The 16438-nt window shown below is 53.9% G+C and overlaps 6 protein-coding genes across 6 annotated transcripts; 4 read left to right on the forward strand and 2 right to left on the reverse strand.

The window, feature by feature from the left end:
• Positions 1 to 409: 409 nt before the first annotated feature.
• K452DRAFT_337305 (uncharacterized protein) lies at positions 410 to 5195 on the forward strand (the record flags this gene model as incomplete). Its single annotated transcript, XM_033545258.1, has 6 exons — positions 410 to 758; positions 815 to 2659; positions 2716 to 3165; positions 3218 to 4154; positions 4206 to 4551; positions 4656 to 5195. 6 exons carry the CDS (start codon positions 410 to 412, stop codon positions 4887 to 4889), a joined length of 4161 nt encoding a protein of 1386 aa, XP_033402680.1. The 3' UTR covers positions 4890 to 5195.
• A 567-nt stretch (positions 5196 to 5762) lies between these two features.
• On the forward strand, positions 5763 to 6191 carry K452DRAFT_294491 (uncharacterized protein; the record flags this gene model as incomplete). Its single annotated transcript, XM_033541705.1, has 1 exon — positions 5763 to 6191. One exon carries the CDS (start codon positions 5763 to 5765, stop codon positions 6189 to 6191), a length of 429 nt encoding a protein of 142 aa, XP_033402681.1.
• Positions 6192 to 8179: 1988 nt separating this feature from the next.
• Positions 8180 to 9595, forward strand: K452DRAFT_355371 (uncharacterized protein). The gene is made up of 2 exons (XM_033545954.1): positions 8180 to 8812; positions 8895 to 9595. Exons 1-2 carry the CDS (start codon positions 8530 to 8532, stop codon positions 9209 to 9211), a joined length of 600 nt encoding a protein of 199 aa, XP_033402682.1. The 5' UTR covers positions 8180 to 8529; the 3' UTR covers positions 9212 to 9595.
• K452DRAFT_355372 (uncharacterized protein) lies at positions 9424 to 11996 on the reverse strand (the record flags this gene model as incomplete). Its single annotated transcript, XM_033545955.1, has 2 exons — positions 9424 to 11431; positions 11485 to 11996. The coding sequence occupies 2 exons, from the start codon at positions 11994 to 11996 to the stop codon at positions 9424 to 9426; spliced, it is 2520 nt and encodes an 839-aa protein (XP_033402683.1).
• A 303-nt stretch (positions 11997 to 12299) lies between these two features.
• K452DRAFT_218807 (uncharacterized protein) lies at positions 12300 to 15251 on the reverse strand (the record flags this gene model as incomplete). Its single annotated transcript, XM_033536379.1, has 2 exons — positions 12300 to 12473; positions 12537 to 15251. The coding sequence occupies 2 exons, from the start codon at positions 15249 to 15251 to the stop codon at positions 12300 to 12302; spliced, it is 2889 nt and encodes a 962-aa protein (XP_033402684.1).
• Positions 15252 to 15581: 330 nt separating this feature from the next.
• K452DRAFT_337319 (uncharacterized protein) lies at positions 15582 to 16274 on the forward strand (the record flags this gene model as incomplete). The annotated part of the gene is made up of 2 exons (XM_033545259.1): positions 15582 to 15684; positions 15760 to 16274. 2 exons carry the CDS (start codon positions 15582 to 15584, stop codon positions 16272 to 16274), a joined length of 618 nt encoding a protein of 205 aa, XP_033402685.1.
• Between the last annotated feature and the right edge of the window lie 164 nt (positions 16275 to 16438).

A 16438-nucleotide genomic window follows, 5' to 3' on the forward strand; every position in this document is an offset into this window, starting at 1 on the left:
TCTGGCGACATTTTGAAGAAAGATGACAAAGATCTAGACTCGCTGTCTTGTAGTGAATAAAAAAACAGGCCAACTGGATAATTTTATTTCACCGTAACCTGGCATAACGTCAAAGTCACATATTTTTCTCCTCTTATTTTTGAATCTAGGCAAACATTTGTGCTTGCAGCCTGAGACGTTGTGTAACTGTAGTAAATACAGCCTTGTCCGGTCAAGGTGTTCCACAAGCTGTGGTACGGTACACCAAGCACAGCCTTGAAGTCACAAACGACAAGAATATCACAGTGCATAACGTTCCAGGCAGCCGGTACTAGGCACGTCGTTTCGTCGAATATTTAGAGGCAACCTATGCCTTCATATTCTTAAGTATCTGGCTATCAGCCGTTTTTTTATCAATCTTTATCAGAAAATGGACATGGACAACCAACAGGCGGAAGAAAGAATTGAACTGAGCGAGCTGCAGGTCATACCGAACGACTACTCACCGAGCTCCCGGAATCCACGCAGTGCGGATATTACTGATTTCTCGCCTGTCTCTGAAACTCGGGATTCCTTGGATTCGAGGCAGACAACCATAGACGTGCAACAAACCTGTTCCGTCAACGAAATACAAACACCGAACACTTTGAGTTTGTCTGATAGCGAGGTCCCTCAGCAAAATTATGATTTGGATCACGCAGACAGCACCCGAAGATCCATCTTTAACGTCTCTGAAGATCCTGATCAAACTCTTACACCCACGAACTTTTCCACAACTAGTCAGTTGACATTCCAGTATTATCACGTCCAGTAAGCTGACGATTGGTGTTTAAAGTCTCGGATACACAAGCAGAAGCCAACATCACAAAGAGCGATCAAGGACTTTCCGACCCTGCATGGCAGCCTTACACGTTTCGATGGCAATTCTTCTGCCTCCTTACTACCTATGCGGTTGCCTTACTACTTCTTGTCATACTCTTGTACTATCTTTCCGCCAAAAATTATGGACTAGTAGCGGATGATGGCTCTGCAATCATTCTTTTCGGATGGCGCTTTGCCCCTTCCCTCTTCGCCGTCATTTACGTCCAGCTCACAGCCATGCTTTTAAACGACATCAAGAGGACTGAGCCTTTCGCTCGCATGGCTTGGCCTGGGGGTGCACCAGGAATTTCGACGATACTGCGGAGCCCAGGAGCTTGGTGGGACGCGCTGGCAGATGGCCTGTCTAAGAAAAAGAGCGGGAGACGAAGTTGGATACTCGTTACGTCTGCCCTGCTCAACATAATCGGTTTCCTAGCGGTATCTCCATTATCGCCATCTCTTTTGGAACCCAAGGAGGTGGTAACGTCGAACACGGTTAATTTCACACGGATGGTACCTAAAACAGATACTGCTATCCATCTTGACGCTGGGAGAGAAACCTACTTGAACGTTATGGCCCACATTCTACAAAACACATCAACATCTGCATGGGTGTCAGACGATTTTTCAATACTCCCATTCTGGCCATCGGATCTACAGTATCCTGCTCTGGGCCCGGTTCTTACCACCTCACCTCAACTCTGGCGGGCTGATACGACTGTACTGAGTACAGAGCTGGATTGCAAACCCATGCATCTTACGAAAATCACAAGATCCACCGTATCCAATACCACCCACGGCGGCTACTCTAACAAGACGGCGACTAATACAGACCGTCAGCTGATTTCAATAACTCTAGCGTCGGATGATGGCTGCAAGTATAGTATGGCCAACGATCTAAACTACTATCACTTCAACGATGGTCAGATACCGCTCGTCGAGTCAGGAGATTCTTTCTGGTTTGAATTCAAGAAACTCAATAACTCGCCGTGGGATTCAGTTGTTCAGTCACATTTCGAAAAAGGCAATATACTCACAAGTTTCTCAAAAGATTGTGGAGACAGAGAGCTTTTCTTCTCTTATGGGCCGCTAGACGAGGCAAATGTACAGGTCTCCAGTTACGTTTGTAAGGCAAAATACTACACGGCAAATATGACGGTGACCGCGTCTTCGTCAAACGGGATTTCTGAAACGCAGTTCGAGCACCAAGAATTTCTCAAGCAAAGAACTGAGATGCCGGAGGACTTCCTGAACATTACCGAATTTCAGAAAGTAGTACCTACTGGAGACTGGGCGCCGTATATGAGGAGTCACCCCCTTTTTTCTGGATTTTCAAAGATCCTTGGAGACTCCTACGACTACAATTTGTCTACTATGATCGCCGACACCGGATCTATAATGAAAGCCAAGAAAATAAGACAGAGAATACTGGGCGAGATGCTTCTGTACGCCCTTCTCCAAAGCGACACTTCCCAAGAAGAATATGTTCAAGGTAGAGTGATCCAGGTTGAAAAACGGATTATCGTGCTTTCCGGAGTTGCCATTACGCTATCACTAATACTATTCGTCTCTACCTGCCTCTTATTACTGACTGCAAAATTGTCAGGCTCGAAATCACGTCCACTTGGACTGAGCATGGATCCTTCGACAACTATAGGAGTGGCATCATTGATCGCCTCAGGGTCAAATGCAAAACTGGATCTGCAGCAACTGAATCAGAATTCTAAAAATATTTTCATCGACGCTATGCGCCCAAGAAGATATTATATTAGCCAAAAAGCTCTCCAACAAGCACCATTAGCCGGACGAGTTGAAATAGGTACGTCGGAGCAAGTTCAAAAGGTGTTTGTTGTTGTCTAACTAGTTCTGTTATAGGAGAAAAGCAAAAAAGCAAAAAACTAAGCGATTGGAGGCCATTTGTGCTCCGTTTAAGAACGATCATCGCTCTCGTTATTTTCCTCATTGCCCTCCTCATAAGTGTCGTTATACTTAACGATTTCTCCAAGAAAAACCTCCTTTACGATAAAACATTTGTGTACCAGGGAAGCGTTTCTATACTGAAGACTCAAACTCTTATGATTGCACCATTCTCTACCTTACCAACCTTGCTAGCTGTTGTAGTTGGCTTATGGTGGGGTGCCATGGACACAACGTTCCGTCGACTACAACCTTATCTTTCGATGGCAGAAACTCCTAAACCGGTTCCTCAAGGAATCGGCCTGTCATACGAATCGTCATACTGGATATATGCAGCTATAAAGTCAGCTTGGAATAGACACTGGATTTTGTCTTCGCTTACCCTTGGGACATTTCTATGCTCAATCTGTGAGTACTTCCATCACAGAGAGTTATGACTGAAACTTATTTGGACCTCTAGTTACTATCACGATGTCAGCATTACTCCAGCGCGGGACTGGAATTCGCTTTGAAAATTTTCCGTTAGAGCGGAACCTCAGACTGCGTCCGGTCACAACCGTTTATGGAGAAGATTTCCCCACCCCTGAGATTCAGGTTCTTCCACATGAGAGCGGCATTCTTACTAGTTTGTACGCGGAGCTTTCTACCAATTGGCTATACAGTGCGACCATTCAGGCTACACTCAACGGGTCTGAGCCTGCTTGGAGCCGTGATGGATGGAGCTTCATTCCGCTCGATCTGTCTAAAATTCCAGTATCAACCAAACTTCAAACCGACAGCAATTTGACTATGGCTTTGGCAACCAATGCCTCCCTGACAACAACTGCCATCAGAGGCCGTTTGGAATGCAGCCCTTATGAAGAATTAAATAACATTTCCGCCTGGATAACCGAACATCATCGAACCTCTGACGAATTGTCTTGGAAAGTCGGCTACGAGGTTGGGCATGACTCAGAAGACGACTCCGGGCATTACCTCCTGGACACGTCAATCCTCGGATCGCCAGCATGGCCACTGTGTTGTGACAACGACACTAAGCACCTGGATAAAGGATCAGCCATTGGGTATTGGTCACCAAACACATGGGTTTACGAGAATTCTCAACACTCCATGAACTTCACGACAAAATGGATTTACGGGAAGGAAAGTTCCCTTATCCAAGACACTTATGACGAAGAGTTCTATCTGCTCTTTCAGGAAGTACCCTCAATGGAAGCGCTCCACTGCAAACCAATCATTGAGAAGGCAACAGCGCATATCTCAATCAACCGATACAGTAGCCGTGTAGAACAGTTTGAGATCTTGGACCAGCCAGTAGCTGATGATGAAGCTTGGGAATATGTATGGCTTGAACAAAAAGATTCTCCTGGTAGCACTTCTTATACCGTCAGAATAAGGTAAGAGACTGAAGATGTTATGTGGTTCATACTTCTGCTGACGCAGCCTAGTTACGGAGTTATGTTTTTGGACTCTATGCTCGCAGCCTCATATTATGGTATAGCTAGCCACCAGGAAAATCCTGTCTTTGGGTATGAAGATTTGAACGACATGACCTTTAACTTTCGCGACACTAAAAAAGGCCTCAATCTCGACTTTATGACTTATTCCATGTATTCGATGGTTAATAAGGACCCTAAAGCCCTCCTCGACCGGAATATCATGGAAAAGATGGCTAACAAAACATTTTCAATATTTTTCCAACATTTCGTCAGTGCTCGGATGAAAGGGAGTTATACTTATGAGCAAGTCAACGCAAGCAAATTATCTGACCTGAAAAGTCCGGCCGCAGTCGAGGTATCCACGCGCGTCGAAATGCTCCAAACACCACCGCAGTCTGGCTCAGCGTCTCCATCTTAATCTGGCTCATCATAACCGTGCTGAGCATCGCCGTGGTGCAGCGGAAGCACTTCAAGAGGCTGCATAGAGATATCGAATGCGTAGCAGACGTTTTGATTCTGGTTGCCGGAAGCGACAAACTGTTGCAGATGATCCGGGAAAGAGGAGTTTCTGGACTGAAAGACGATGATAGAGGGCTTATGGCGGGCTTGGACTGGTTCAAGGGCAGTGATGGGCAGATGAGATGGGGCGTTGAGATTGTTGAGCCGGAAGTGGAGAATGACCACGAAGATTGAAATTAGTGTCGGTGAGATAGCTACGATTGGAAGTTCTGGAAGAAATTACTATTTTTTATTTCTTGGATTTGATATTGATATATAAAAGACTTCAAAGAGCGTTGCACCGCGATCAGGTTAGAGTGCATATGTGAAGTCTAAAAACAAAACTGTTATATAGTCTTGTTCAAATTTTAGAGCAAGGCGCTTTAACGAAATATATCTACTACCTCTTTACGAATTTACATATCTGATATCTCCAAATCAATAATATTCTATAGTAAAAGCAATAAAACTGAAGACATGGCTGTCGAGAAAATTCGAATTTCCCACGCTATCGGTTCATCCGCCGCCATGGTCCTGTCTCTCGTGTGACGGGTTAAAGGACCTGTTTGGCCCCCAAACTGCTAAGCAACTAGCCTGTAAGCACAGCCGGCAAAGCAGGAAGAGGTTTCTTCTCTCAAAAAAGAGGCCACAAACAGCACATCACTCAACTCCGTACCAAACGTAGCCAGGCCCTGGTAAATACAAATGGAGCAACGTGTTGCCGCACCTGCCGTCGTGCTGCGCGAGTACTCTAGGCGCGCGATTCGCTTCGAAGCGGACGGGCTGCGCGCCATCGCGGGCGTGCCGTAGGCATGGGAGACGCGTTTGGGTGCGGGCTGCTGTAGTTTCCGGCCGGGCGGGTGCGGCGGCGCGGGCGGGCGGTGAGGGGGGGAGCTGTTTCCGAGCTGGTCGTGGGAGGGGCGGTTCGAGGCGTTTGGCGATGGGGATGGGGTGCTTGGTGCGCGTGTTGTGGGGGCGTGGGCGTTGGAGTATGAGGGCGGCGTGCTGAGGAGTGCTGGCTTTGGTTCCTCATCTTCTCTCCCGATGGTGGAGGCGGATTTCGAGACCATGGCAGCCATGTTTGCCATCGAGGCGCTCTGCTGGAACCAGTTCATCATGTCCAACGATTACGACTGCGAGTATACCGGTCTCTACAAGATTCTCGACGGGAAGACCTGGATCGGGAGCGTCCATCTGACACATACTACAGCCACAGATATCATCGCCCGCCCGGAAGTACCGTTCGAGTTCATCGTTTTGTCCAAGACCGGAGGCGAGAGAGAACCGATCAACGTCTCCGTCAAGCCGCACGACGACGACGCCGCCAACATTCTTCTATGCTCGGCGGATCTTCTCGAGACCTCTTCGTGGGACGTCTATAATGTGATGCTGGTCCGCTGGGAGCAAGGGACTGCGTATCGCCGAAGGATCGGCCAGATCCATAAGGCGTCGTTTGATGCTGCGGACTGGTCGATGAAGGATATACGGCTTGGCTGACATCGCGTCGTATCAACCAACAACAACATCCACCATTATCTCCGGCATCCCGTTCGAACCTGCTTCCTCACTCAGTCAACTCTCTCCAAGCACACCTACCTTCCTCCCTCTCTCCCCATCACACCCCTTCCATCCCCCTCTCCCCGATGCCAGCCTACCCCACCACACGGGGAAGGAAACCCAGCATCCGCTCCCCCGACAGCCCTAAGTTCACCGTCCACCGTTCACCGTCCACCGTCCTCACAGCCAAAGCATGCGCTGGCTCGCGTCTCGACCACCAGGCGGCCTTGGCCCGTGCCAGCCCGTACCAGCCCGTGCGAGCGCCCAGACACAGCATCTGTCTACAACGCCCTTAGCGCGGCCCCGATGCGGCCTAGGCTGCGTTTTTGCTCGTATGTACAATAGTAGGAGGCGCGAGCAGCTACCTATACAACACATACAATAGGGGAGGGTGCAGCAGCTAGCTCGTAGGGCTGTGCTGGTCGCTGTGCTGGTCAAGGGTCCGTGTCCGCACTGGTAGGGCCTAGGTATCCGTACTGTGCACATCGCCAGAGAGAGGGGCAGGGCTGGGAGCTGGAAGCGGGGGGTGCGGTGGCTTTGTTCGCCGTTGCTGGTGCTCATGCCGGGGCAGCCGTTGGGGTTGGCGCGGGCGTGTGGACTGTGGTGTAGGTTCCGTGGATGAGATGGTTCCGTGGAAGAGGGTTGCTCGCTCTGCTCTCTCTCCTTGCCTTCCTTCTCACATGGCAAGGGACTCGTGATGTGATGGACAGAGAAGTCCACTCACATGCTTCTTTCTCTCTCCTACCTAATACGAAGGCACCAAATATCCGTTACTGTTACTAACAGGTTCGCAATTGCTCGAGGGACGATTCGTCCCGCAGCCACGTACGGCAAGCACGCCGATTGGCTTTGCACGCGACAGTCGCCGTCCGTCCATTGTTGCCCATGTCCATGTCCATGTCCATGTCCTGTCCGTGTCTGCGTCGCTTCGCTTCGTTTATGCACTGCGTCGCCCAGGTCGCAGGCCCTGCGCCGAGCGGGCATAGGCCTAAAAATACATTGCATCTTCTGATCCACCCGTTCCCGGGGCATGCCACCCCGGGCGATTCTTAAATTTTTTCTCGAACAACCTCCCAAGAAACGAGTGATAGTCACCTACCACGAGGAAGAAGTCGTTGACGAGACTTCTCGTGCAGCGGTCGATTGATGCTTAGCCCCTGAGACGGCCGCAGGCGCTTTCTAGAAACATCTCCCCACCCCTCAGGCCTACAGAATACGAAGGATCGAAACGCGCGAACGAGTATATATCCGATTCCGAGTCGATCACAACTGGGCCGTGACTAGCGCGCGCAAATACGAACGACGCGGGGGGAGGGGGAGTGGCAACGGCGGGGGCACGTCACGACACAGAGGCACGATCGAGGCGACCTAGGTAGCTCTCACCACCGCTCGTGGAGCAAGCAGACTATGTACATTACTGAGCTAGAAAGCGGCGGCGGACGTCGTGCGAGGAGACGGTTGTCGACGGAGCATGCAAGAGCGCTGCCCGATAAGATACCGAGCGAGGGCGTCCCTGCGCGCAGATCAGGAGGCAGAACATGGCGCTAGCATCGCAGCGCAGCGGGCATTGTACGAGGTAGGTACATGGATGTGAACGCAAGGAGAAAACGAACTCGTGAGAACGTGTGTGTGTGTGTGTGTGTGTGTGCGTGCGAGTGTGCTGGCATTGACGGCATGAACGTCAAGCGTCCGTGAGAGATGCTGGTGAGGCGACGGCGCCGACTCGGTACGTCGGTGGCGTTGGTAGCGGGCGGGAGAGGCGCAGGAATCCCGCAAGCCCGCAACCCGCCGCCCGCGCTGGGCAAAAATAGACAGGCGGCCCAACTTTCTTGCTGGAAAAGGACCGTAGCTGGTACATAGGGCTAGACATTTGGGCACTTGGGCCTCCCGCCTTCCCGCTTTCTGTCTCACATGCTCTCTCGCTCTCTCGCGACTTTAATCGAAGCTCCCGCCGTCTCCGGATCCGTGGCCAACTCTGTTGCCAGCACGCCGGCGAGCCGGTCAGAAGAAAGCGCAGACCAGGCGACTCTCGTATCCCCTCGCTCGGCGCCAAGCTGCGGCGCCCCCCCAGACAATACGAGCGGACGGGCCGGCGTGCGAGCAGCATGACGTCTGAACCTGTGCGACTGGACACCTGATGGCCGACCTTCCAGAAGGCTACGAAGATATATAAACTGCGCGACTGCGCGCCGTTGAAGTCGACATCCACCACATCACACTTCTACTACTACTACCACCACCACCACCACCACCACCCTCACCACCAACCACCATCAAAATGAAGACCGCCACCGTTTTCGCCTCCGCCCTCGCCGCCGCCGGCACTTCGCTCGCCGCCCCGGCCGTCGCGGACCCCCGCTTCCCCGACTCCGGCCCCTTCATCGGCATGTCGATTGCCGTCGAGACGCCCGAGATCAACTACGCCGAGGTCAAGGCCCAGGGCGGCTTCTTCTACCTGAACAAGGCCACCGACTCGTCGTGCGGCGACATCCCCGTCGAGCTCAACGGCGGCAGCGGCTCCCTCAGCACCTACTCTGAGAACCTGGGCGAGGCCCAGCAGCGTAAGTCTTACCACCTACCACCTACCTACCATCACCAACCACCACTACACTGAACATGGTCACTAACGCTTCTTCCCAACAGTCTACGTCGACATCTCCGGCGCGGCCGACGGCGCCCTCCGCTACCTCGAGAAGGGCGGCAGCCTGCCCGGCAACGGCGGCGACTACATCCACGACAAGTTCTCGCGCGTCAGCGGCGCCGACATCACCGAGCTGTACTACGACGGCGGCAGGTGGCTCGCCTGCCCCGTCTACCCGGACGCCAAGCCCTTCTCCAAGGAGGCCGACGTCTACCAGATCTGGGCCGAGAAGGCCAAGTCCAAGAAGAACGACAGCTGCCACGAGTTCTCCATCCGCACCGACAAGGTCGATGCCCCCAAGGTCTGCACCTACAACTAAGCGGCTCGTCTCGAGACTTCGCTGCTTGCTGCTACCTGTCTACCTACCTACCCGATGATTATACCGCTATGACTGCTGTTGCTGCTACTGTCTCGGCTGTCGTTTAATGTATATAACTACCTGTACCCTGTAATAGAAGTTGGAAATATTTGGTGGTCAATTACCTCCCTCTATAATCCTGCCAGTGACATGTGACAACCCGACTTCCAACTTTATCCGCCCCTCACCTCCCTAGCAACGGCATTGCACAGCTCGACCCTGACTCCCGCCCCCGTCAACACATGAATCCACAGCCTCTGCGTATCGCTCAAGCGATCATTCTCGCTCTTGACCTCCGCAAACATGACCTCCCCCCTCCCCTCATGCCACAGAAACAAATCCGGCACCCCGCCCCCGCGCTGCCCGTACTCCTGCGCCAGCACCTTGCACACGGCCGCCAGGGCCGCGCCGTCAAAGCAGCGCGCTATCTGCAGCAGGTCCTCGAGCGCAAAGGTCCAGTCCAGCCCGACGACGCACGTGCGGCGCGCCGCATGCGCGTCCCACACGGCGCGGACGTGGGCGGCGGCTTCGCCGTTGCTGATGCCCGCAAGCCGGTGGTTGATGGCGCTGAGGCGGGCGGCGAAGAAGCCGTCCGTGTGCAGGTCGAGCGGGCACGTCTGGAAGGCTGTCTGGAACACGTTGGGCACGTAGCTGAAGAGGATGTCGTAGAAGAGGTAGGCGAACAGCGTGCGCACGATGCCACCTTCGCTGTGGTAGCCTTTCCAGCCTTGGGCGCGGTAGTGCGCCAGGCACATGGCTTCCACGCTGCATTCGGAGTTGTCTTCCTGCTCATTGAGCCAAACTGTCTTGGCGCCGCGGCGGCCTGTGGCGCTGGCTGTCGGCTCCTTTTCTATGCGGATGCCTTCAACTGTGACCTCCACCGGGGCGGCCAGCTGCACGTGGCCAAAGTTATGCTGGAAGCGCTTCGCGACTTTGAGGGCCTTTTCGAGCTTGATGACCCGCTTCTGCAGGTCGTAGTGATAGATCAGATGAACCAGAGGGTCCTGCAGGCCGTTTTCACACGTCTGCAACGAAATCTGCTTCCAATGCCGTTTCTGCGCTTCTTCTCCGCGCCCTTCAGTAGCTGTCAGGGCAGCCATGTAGTGTTCTTCCAGGAGTGCCTTGCGTTGATACCACATCCCACGCCTGGAGGCATGGAAGAGACGTTGCGTGAGCAACTCCGTCAGAAGCTCATGCTCCCGCTTGTGCTCCTTCAGCTTTCCAAGGACATAAGCACCCTTGTGAACGATGCGCGTGTAGACCCATGCGGGAGATAGGCGACGCAGATATGCGCCCTCTCCGCTGAGATAAATGCTGTCTTCTTTTTCTTGCTCTTCGGCAAGCAACGTAAGCCATCGCGGATAAACCTCCTCGAATACGTCCAATACTGCTTGCAAGCCATCTCTTCCGGGATTTCCGCTAAATTCCAGTATGCTGTCAATGCGATGCTGCGTTCTAAGCGCTGCTTCAAACTCGAGCAACAGCGAGCGCGAAGCAAATATGTTCGCGGATCGTGAGACTATGTATTCAGGGAAATTTCGTCTTGCTATTCTTGCAAGGATGATGGTCGTCAAAGACTTTTCAGTCCATTCAGTAGAGCGGTAGAAAACGAGATGCACGCGCTCAAACAGCTTGTACGGCGCCAGGGACAGCCGTATACAAGATCCGGTCTCAGCCAGGATTGTTCGGATCCAGTGTGCATCACGACTCGCTTCTTCTAGTCGCGGGCTTTCTTCTAGTCCTCGGTCATTGTTTTCAGTGCCGGTTGACTCGATAGATGCCCCAGTATCCGATCTCTTGAGACCAACCCATCCAAGGCCAGCCTGCCGTTGGCTGGTCCGGCGGAATGCGTCGAGCAGCTCCGTCTTGTTCCTACCTTGGACCTTTGCATCTTTCGCCAAACCCTTGAGCTCATCTAGTCTCAATAACGACGAAGCCTCCTCCAAGGTCGCAATATGCTCTTCCGACTTGTCCGCGAAAGCAAACGAGGTTCCGAGATCGGTTCCTTCTGGAGGCTCCAGCTTGCCGGGGTTGGTTTGAACAGAATTATTCGACTCCGGTAGTTCTCTGATCTGTTGAAGGGTCTCAATGGCAGACTCGATGTCCGCTATATCGCCATGGTAACCCAACGTATTCACGCGATGCCAGGCAGACGTCTTGCGAAGAAAGAGACGGACATACCTGTACAAAGTCAGCCCTGCCCTATCAGACCATCTTCTCCAAATCCGACTCACAAATATTGCGCTTCGTATCCAAGCTCTCGCCACTGACGGAAGACTTCCGTCTCCGCTTCGTCGAACAAGTGGCTCTCGTCCTCGAGCACCGTGTCCAGCGCCAGGTTGAAGGCGTCCACATAGATGGAGCTCCTGCCTTTGACCCAATTCCGACCTCCAGCTTGCTCTTCCGTCTGCTCGGCCGCGCGGCCTGCCTCGTACGCCTCGATGGCTTCTTTGTCCGTCTCGATAGGCGGCAGTGCGCTCTCCAGATCCGTTTGGACCTGCGACGCGGGCAATTCCTCCACAGCTTCATCTGAAGGCTCGACGGCAGTATTGGCAGGTGGCTTTGGAGAAGGTGGCGCGGAGACTAGGTCCCCATTCTCGTCGGTGTTTGTGGTGCGCTTGACGCGTTTCGCGGGGCGCTTCGCGAGTTCGTCATCGTTGGCTTTGGACTTGGTCGGTTTGGGACTCGGGACCAGATATCTGAGCAAGGTGTTGTGCTTTGAGGGTTTCTGTTGCTCCAACACCATGCTGTTGCCGAGTCATGGTGCGTGGAAAGGTGCTGATGTCAGTTGTGTCAAGTCGCGCTAGGTAGCTAAGTCTAATCGCCACTTCGCCAAGTCACATGCCTTTCACGTGCACGTTACATGCCTGTAATGGCAGTTTGCTCTGCGTGAATCCATTCCATTTGACGTACCATTTCGTAGCCAACGAGTACAGGTCTCCGACAAATTCCTTCATCTATCTACAAAGAGGAAAACGACCTTGCTTTTCGGTTCAACATAAAATCATGCAACTCGCAAATAACGCAGATGCGAAGGTTATGACTGCGCTCACAGCTGGAACTTCTCCAGGTACTTGGTAGCGAGCTCGACACCCTCATCGACCTTGTCGGCATTGGTGCCCTGGCCGATCGAAGTCTTGCCCTTGCCACCCGCCTTACCACCAATGACGCCCGAGACCTGGTTCGCCCAGTCGCCGGCAGAGCCGCCCTGGGTCTCGAAGTGCTATTGCAAAGTTAGTCGTCTATTGTGCAAAGAGTGCAGAGAAAGGAGAAAGGTTGTACTTACATCACCCATGTAACAACCGTGAGCGACCTTGCCCTCCTCCGTGCTGGCAGAGATCAGGTACACAGTCTTGTCCTTGCTCTTGGAGCTGACGTGCTTGATGGCCTCCGTAATGGCCTTGTTGACGTGAGGCGAGTAGTCGAGCTTCTGGACGAGGAACTTGGCATCCTTGTTCTTCTCAAAGTAGCCGGTGACAGCATCCAAGACCTTCTTGTTCTCGGCCTTGGACGCCTTCTTCTGCTCGTCCAAGATGGCCTTGGAGACCGCAGTCATGCGCTTGCGGAAAGCCTCCTTAGTCACGTAAGAAATGGACAGCTCATTCAGCTGCGTCTGGGTCGACTTGGCCAGAGCCTCCTTATCCGCACCAAACGGCATCTTCTCCAGCTTGGTGAGGTGCTCGTCAAAGTCAGCAGCGACGCGCTGGACGTCATAGGCGCCCTGACCCGTGACAGCGATGATACGACGAATGCCCTTGGCAATGCCGCTTTCCTCCAGAATAACGAGCTCCTTGATTTCGCCAGTCGAGTTAACGTGGGTACCACCACAGAACTCAATCGACAGCTTCTCCCATTTCTCGTTGTCGGGGTCCTTCATGATCTCGGAAACAGGAGCACCAATGGAGACAACGCGGACGGGGTCAGGGTACTTCTCGCCGAAGATGGCGCGCACACCACGAATCTTGTAAGCATCCGCAACGGCAATGGGCTCCACGTAGACGGACCGGTTGTCACGAATGTAGCCCGAGCACACCTCCTCAATCTTCTTGATCTGGGCCTCCGTCACAGCGGACTTGTGCGAAAAATCGAAGCGCAGCTTCTCCGGAGCGACGAGCGAACCTTTCTGGTCAATCTCGAAGCCCAAAATCTCACGCAGGCCGTAGTTGAGGACGTGCGTGCCGGTGTGGTTGGTGCGGATAGGGTTGCGTCTGAGCTCATCATATTCGCAGAGAACTTCGTCATCAACGGAGAGAGAGCCGTAGTTGAGGTGACCGGTGTGGAAGACGTAGCCATTCGAGACCTGGACATTTTGCACATCAAAAGCGGACTCGCGCTCGCCCTCGATCATGATCTTGCCCGTGTCATACTCCTGACCACCCTGCTCAGCGTAGAAGTTGGACTTGTCCAGGATCAGACCAAACTGCTCGCCCTCGGGGATCTCGCTTGTCGACTTGACAAACTTCTTCTCCTGGTGGTAGATGGCCTTGATCTGGCCCTTGATGTTGTCCCTGCCGAACTTGGCGGAGTCGTCGGTCGGCGCGATCTTCATCTCCTGAAGCTGGCCAATGGCGTGCACGTCCAGCTTGACAATGGCAGCGCCAGCCTTCTTCTCGCCCTTGCTGGCCTCCTTGGCCTTAGCCTGAGCCTCCCTGACCTCAGCGTCATCAATGGTAAGGCCTCTCTCCTCAGCCATGATGAGCGTCAAATCCTCGGGGAAACCGTACGTGTCGTACAGCCTCCAGACGTCCGCACCGGACAGCTTCTTGGTCTTTTGCTCCTCGCACTGCTTGGCGTACTTGTCGAACATGACTTCACCACGGTCCAAGCTCTTTGCGAACGCCTGCTCCTCCTCGTCAAGAATCTCCTTTACGTCCTGCTCCTTCTTCTTGATTTCCGGGAACATGTCACCGACCTGCTCAACCAACGTCGGCACAATCTTGGAGAAAAAGTTGCCAATGTCGGTGTTGAGGTACTTGCGCGCGTAGCGAGCGCCTCTCCGCAGAACTCTGCGAACGACGTAACCACGGCCGACGGCGTCCGGAATAGCTCCATCAGAAATGGCGAAGGTCAACAGACGGACGTGGTCAGCAACAACGCGGTACGCAGTGTCGATGCCATCAGGGTCCTCGTCGCCAAACTTGCCGCGGTACTCCCTCACGCCGGTGATCTCCTGGATGACCTTGAACAACGGCGTGAAAACATCCGTGTCGTAGTTGGACGTCCTGTCCTGCAGGATGGAAACCAGACGCTCGAAGCCCATGCCAGTGTCAATGTGCTTGTTGGGCAGCGGCCGGAGGGACCTATCAGGCTCGCGGTTGTACTGCATGAAAACGTTGTTCCAGATCTCGAGAACATTGGGGTCGTCCTGGTTGACAAGGTGCGCAGCGTTGCGGCCGCCTATCCTGTCAAAGTGGATCTCGCTGCAAGGACCGCAAGGGCCTTGGTCGCCCATTTCCCAGAAGTTGTCCTTGACATTGCCCTTCAGGATGTGGTCCTCGGCGACGCCGACAGACAGCCAGAGATCCCTGGCCTCGGTATCTGCTTCCAGGCCGAGCTTCTCGTCACCCTCAAAGTATGTCACGTACAGGCGGTCGCCGTCCAGGCCGTAGACCTTGGTCAGCAGCTCCCACGAGAACTGGATGGCCTCTTTCTTGAAGTAGTCGCCGAAACTCCAGTTGCCCAGCATTTCGAAGAAGGTGTGGTGGTAGCTGTCCTTGCCGACATCGTCCAGATCGTTGTGCTTGCCACCGGCGCGGATGCACTTTTGCGAGTTGGCGGCGCGCTTGAGCTGAGCAAAGTCGGATTGGGGGTCAACGGTGCCGAGGAAAATGGACTTGTACTGGTTCATGCCGGCATTGGTGAAGAGTAGGGTGGGGTCGGACAGCGGGACGACCGACGACGAGGGCACAAAGGTGTGCCCATTTTTCTTGAAGTAGTCGAGGAAGGTGTTGCGCACGCGCGCGGCGGACCATTCATGCTGCTGGTCGACAAGAGACGCCATGGTGCGCGGCGGTGGGAGGATGAGGGGCGCGGGGTAGGGCGCAGGTCGTTGTCGTGGGGTGGAGCGGTGCGAGCGCAGAGCTACAGGGTTTGTGGTGTGGGTGGAGGCGAGGCGCGATGCGGTGGTGATGTTGCTAGGAATTTGTAGAAGCTTCGAGCGCGCCTTCAAATAGCCAGCCGCGCCGTGACTCACCCGGCTCCGTCGACAAACTCTCGTCAGCATTCACAGCCTTTGCTATGTTGGGTGAATTGGCAGTCTAATAACCCTAGCCCGACGCGAGTGAGATCCGCAAGTGATGGGGAAGAAGGAATGGCGAGCAGCCCCGAGGTCATGTCGATAGCCACCCCCAAAGTCCACGGCGTCAAGCGGTCTGCCGCCGAAGCCCTGGAGAACGACCAGCGCCTGGCCAAACGCTTCGACCTTCTAAACATAGGTGAGCACGCCTCAGCCCCTTCCTCCATGACATTGCATTTCAGCTCGCTGACCACCAACTCTCCCCTTCCTGCAGACAGCAATGGCAAGCTCTACATACCCGTCGCCGCCTCGTCGCGCGCACCCCCGCCAACGCTTGAACCCCAAGAGGCCCCGCCGCCCAGGCCCGCCGATGGAGGCGGCGACGACGACTGGATGCAGCTCGAGGATACAAAGGACAAGATCTACATCTACGACCTAGATAAGGAGCTCGCCGAGATCGAGTCAGACGAGGACAAGCCTGTGTTTCTCCCCGATATTGAGAAACATCTCGCGCGCATCCCGAAACACCTCCTAGTGGGGCAGGATCTCCAACAGACCCGCGATAATCAGCTCGTGCTTTACAAGGTCCCGAGCTCCCTGACGGTCCCTGAGGACAAGGACAGCGTGAGGAAGGCCATCATCGAGGCAAGAGCCAGGGCGAGCGAGAACCACCAAGCTCCCGGGGACGGCGACGCTGCGACGAGCGCTACGAATGCGACGAATGACGATTTCATGGCAGTAGAAGGGGAGGACACAATGGACGACGTCGATAAAATGGATATGGACTGAGGGCAACGCATGACCAGCTTTGGAACCTGTATTATACCCAGGCGTTTTCTGGAATCCAGCAAGAATCATTTGAATATACTGAGAATGTATTCCATGTGTCCATCCCATGTCTGGCATCTGGGTAGCTTTTGCCGCTGGCCGCCAGAAACCTTGCACGAGTCATG

This window comes from Aplosporella prunicola (assembly GCF_010093885.1).
Source record: "Aplosporella prunicola CBS 121167 unplaced genomic scaffold K452scaffold_2, whole genome shotgun sequence".
Lineage (NCBI taxonomy): Eukaryota > Fungi > Ascomycota > Dothideomycetes > Botryosphaeriales > Aplosporellaceae > Aplosporella > Aplosporella prunicola.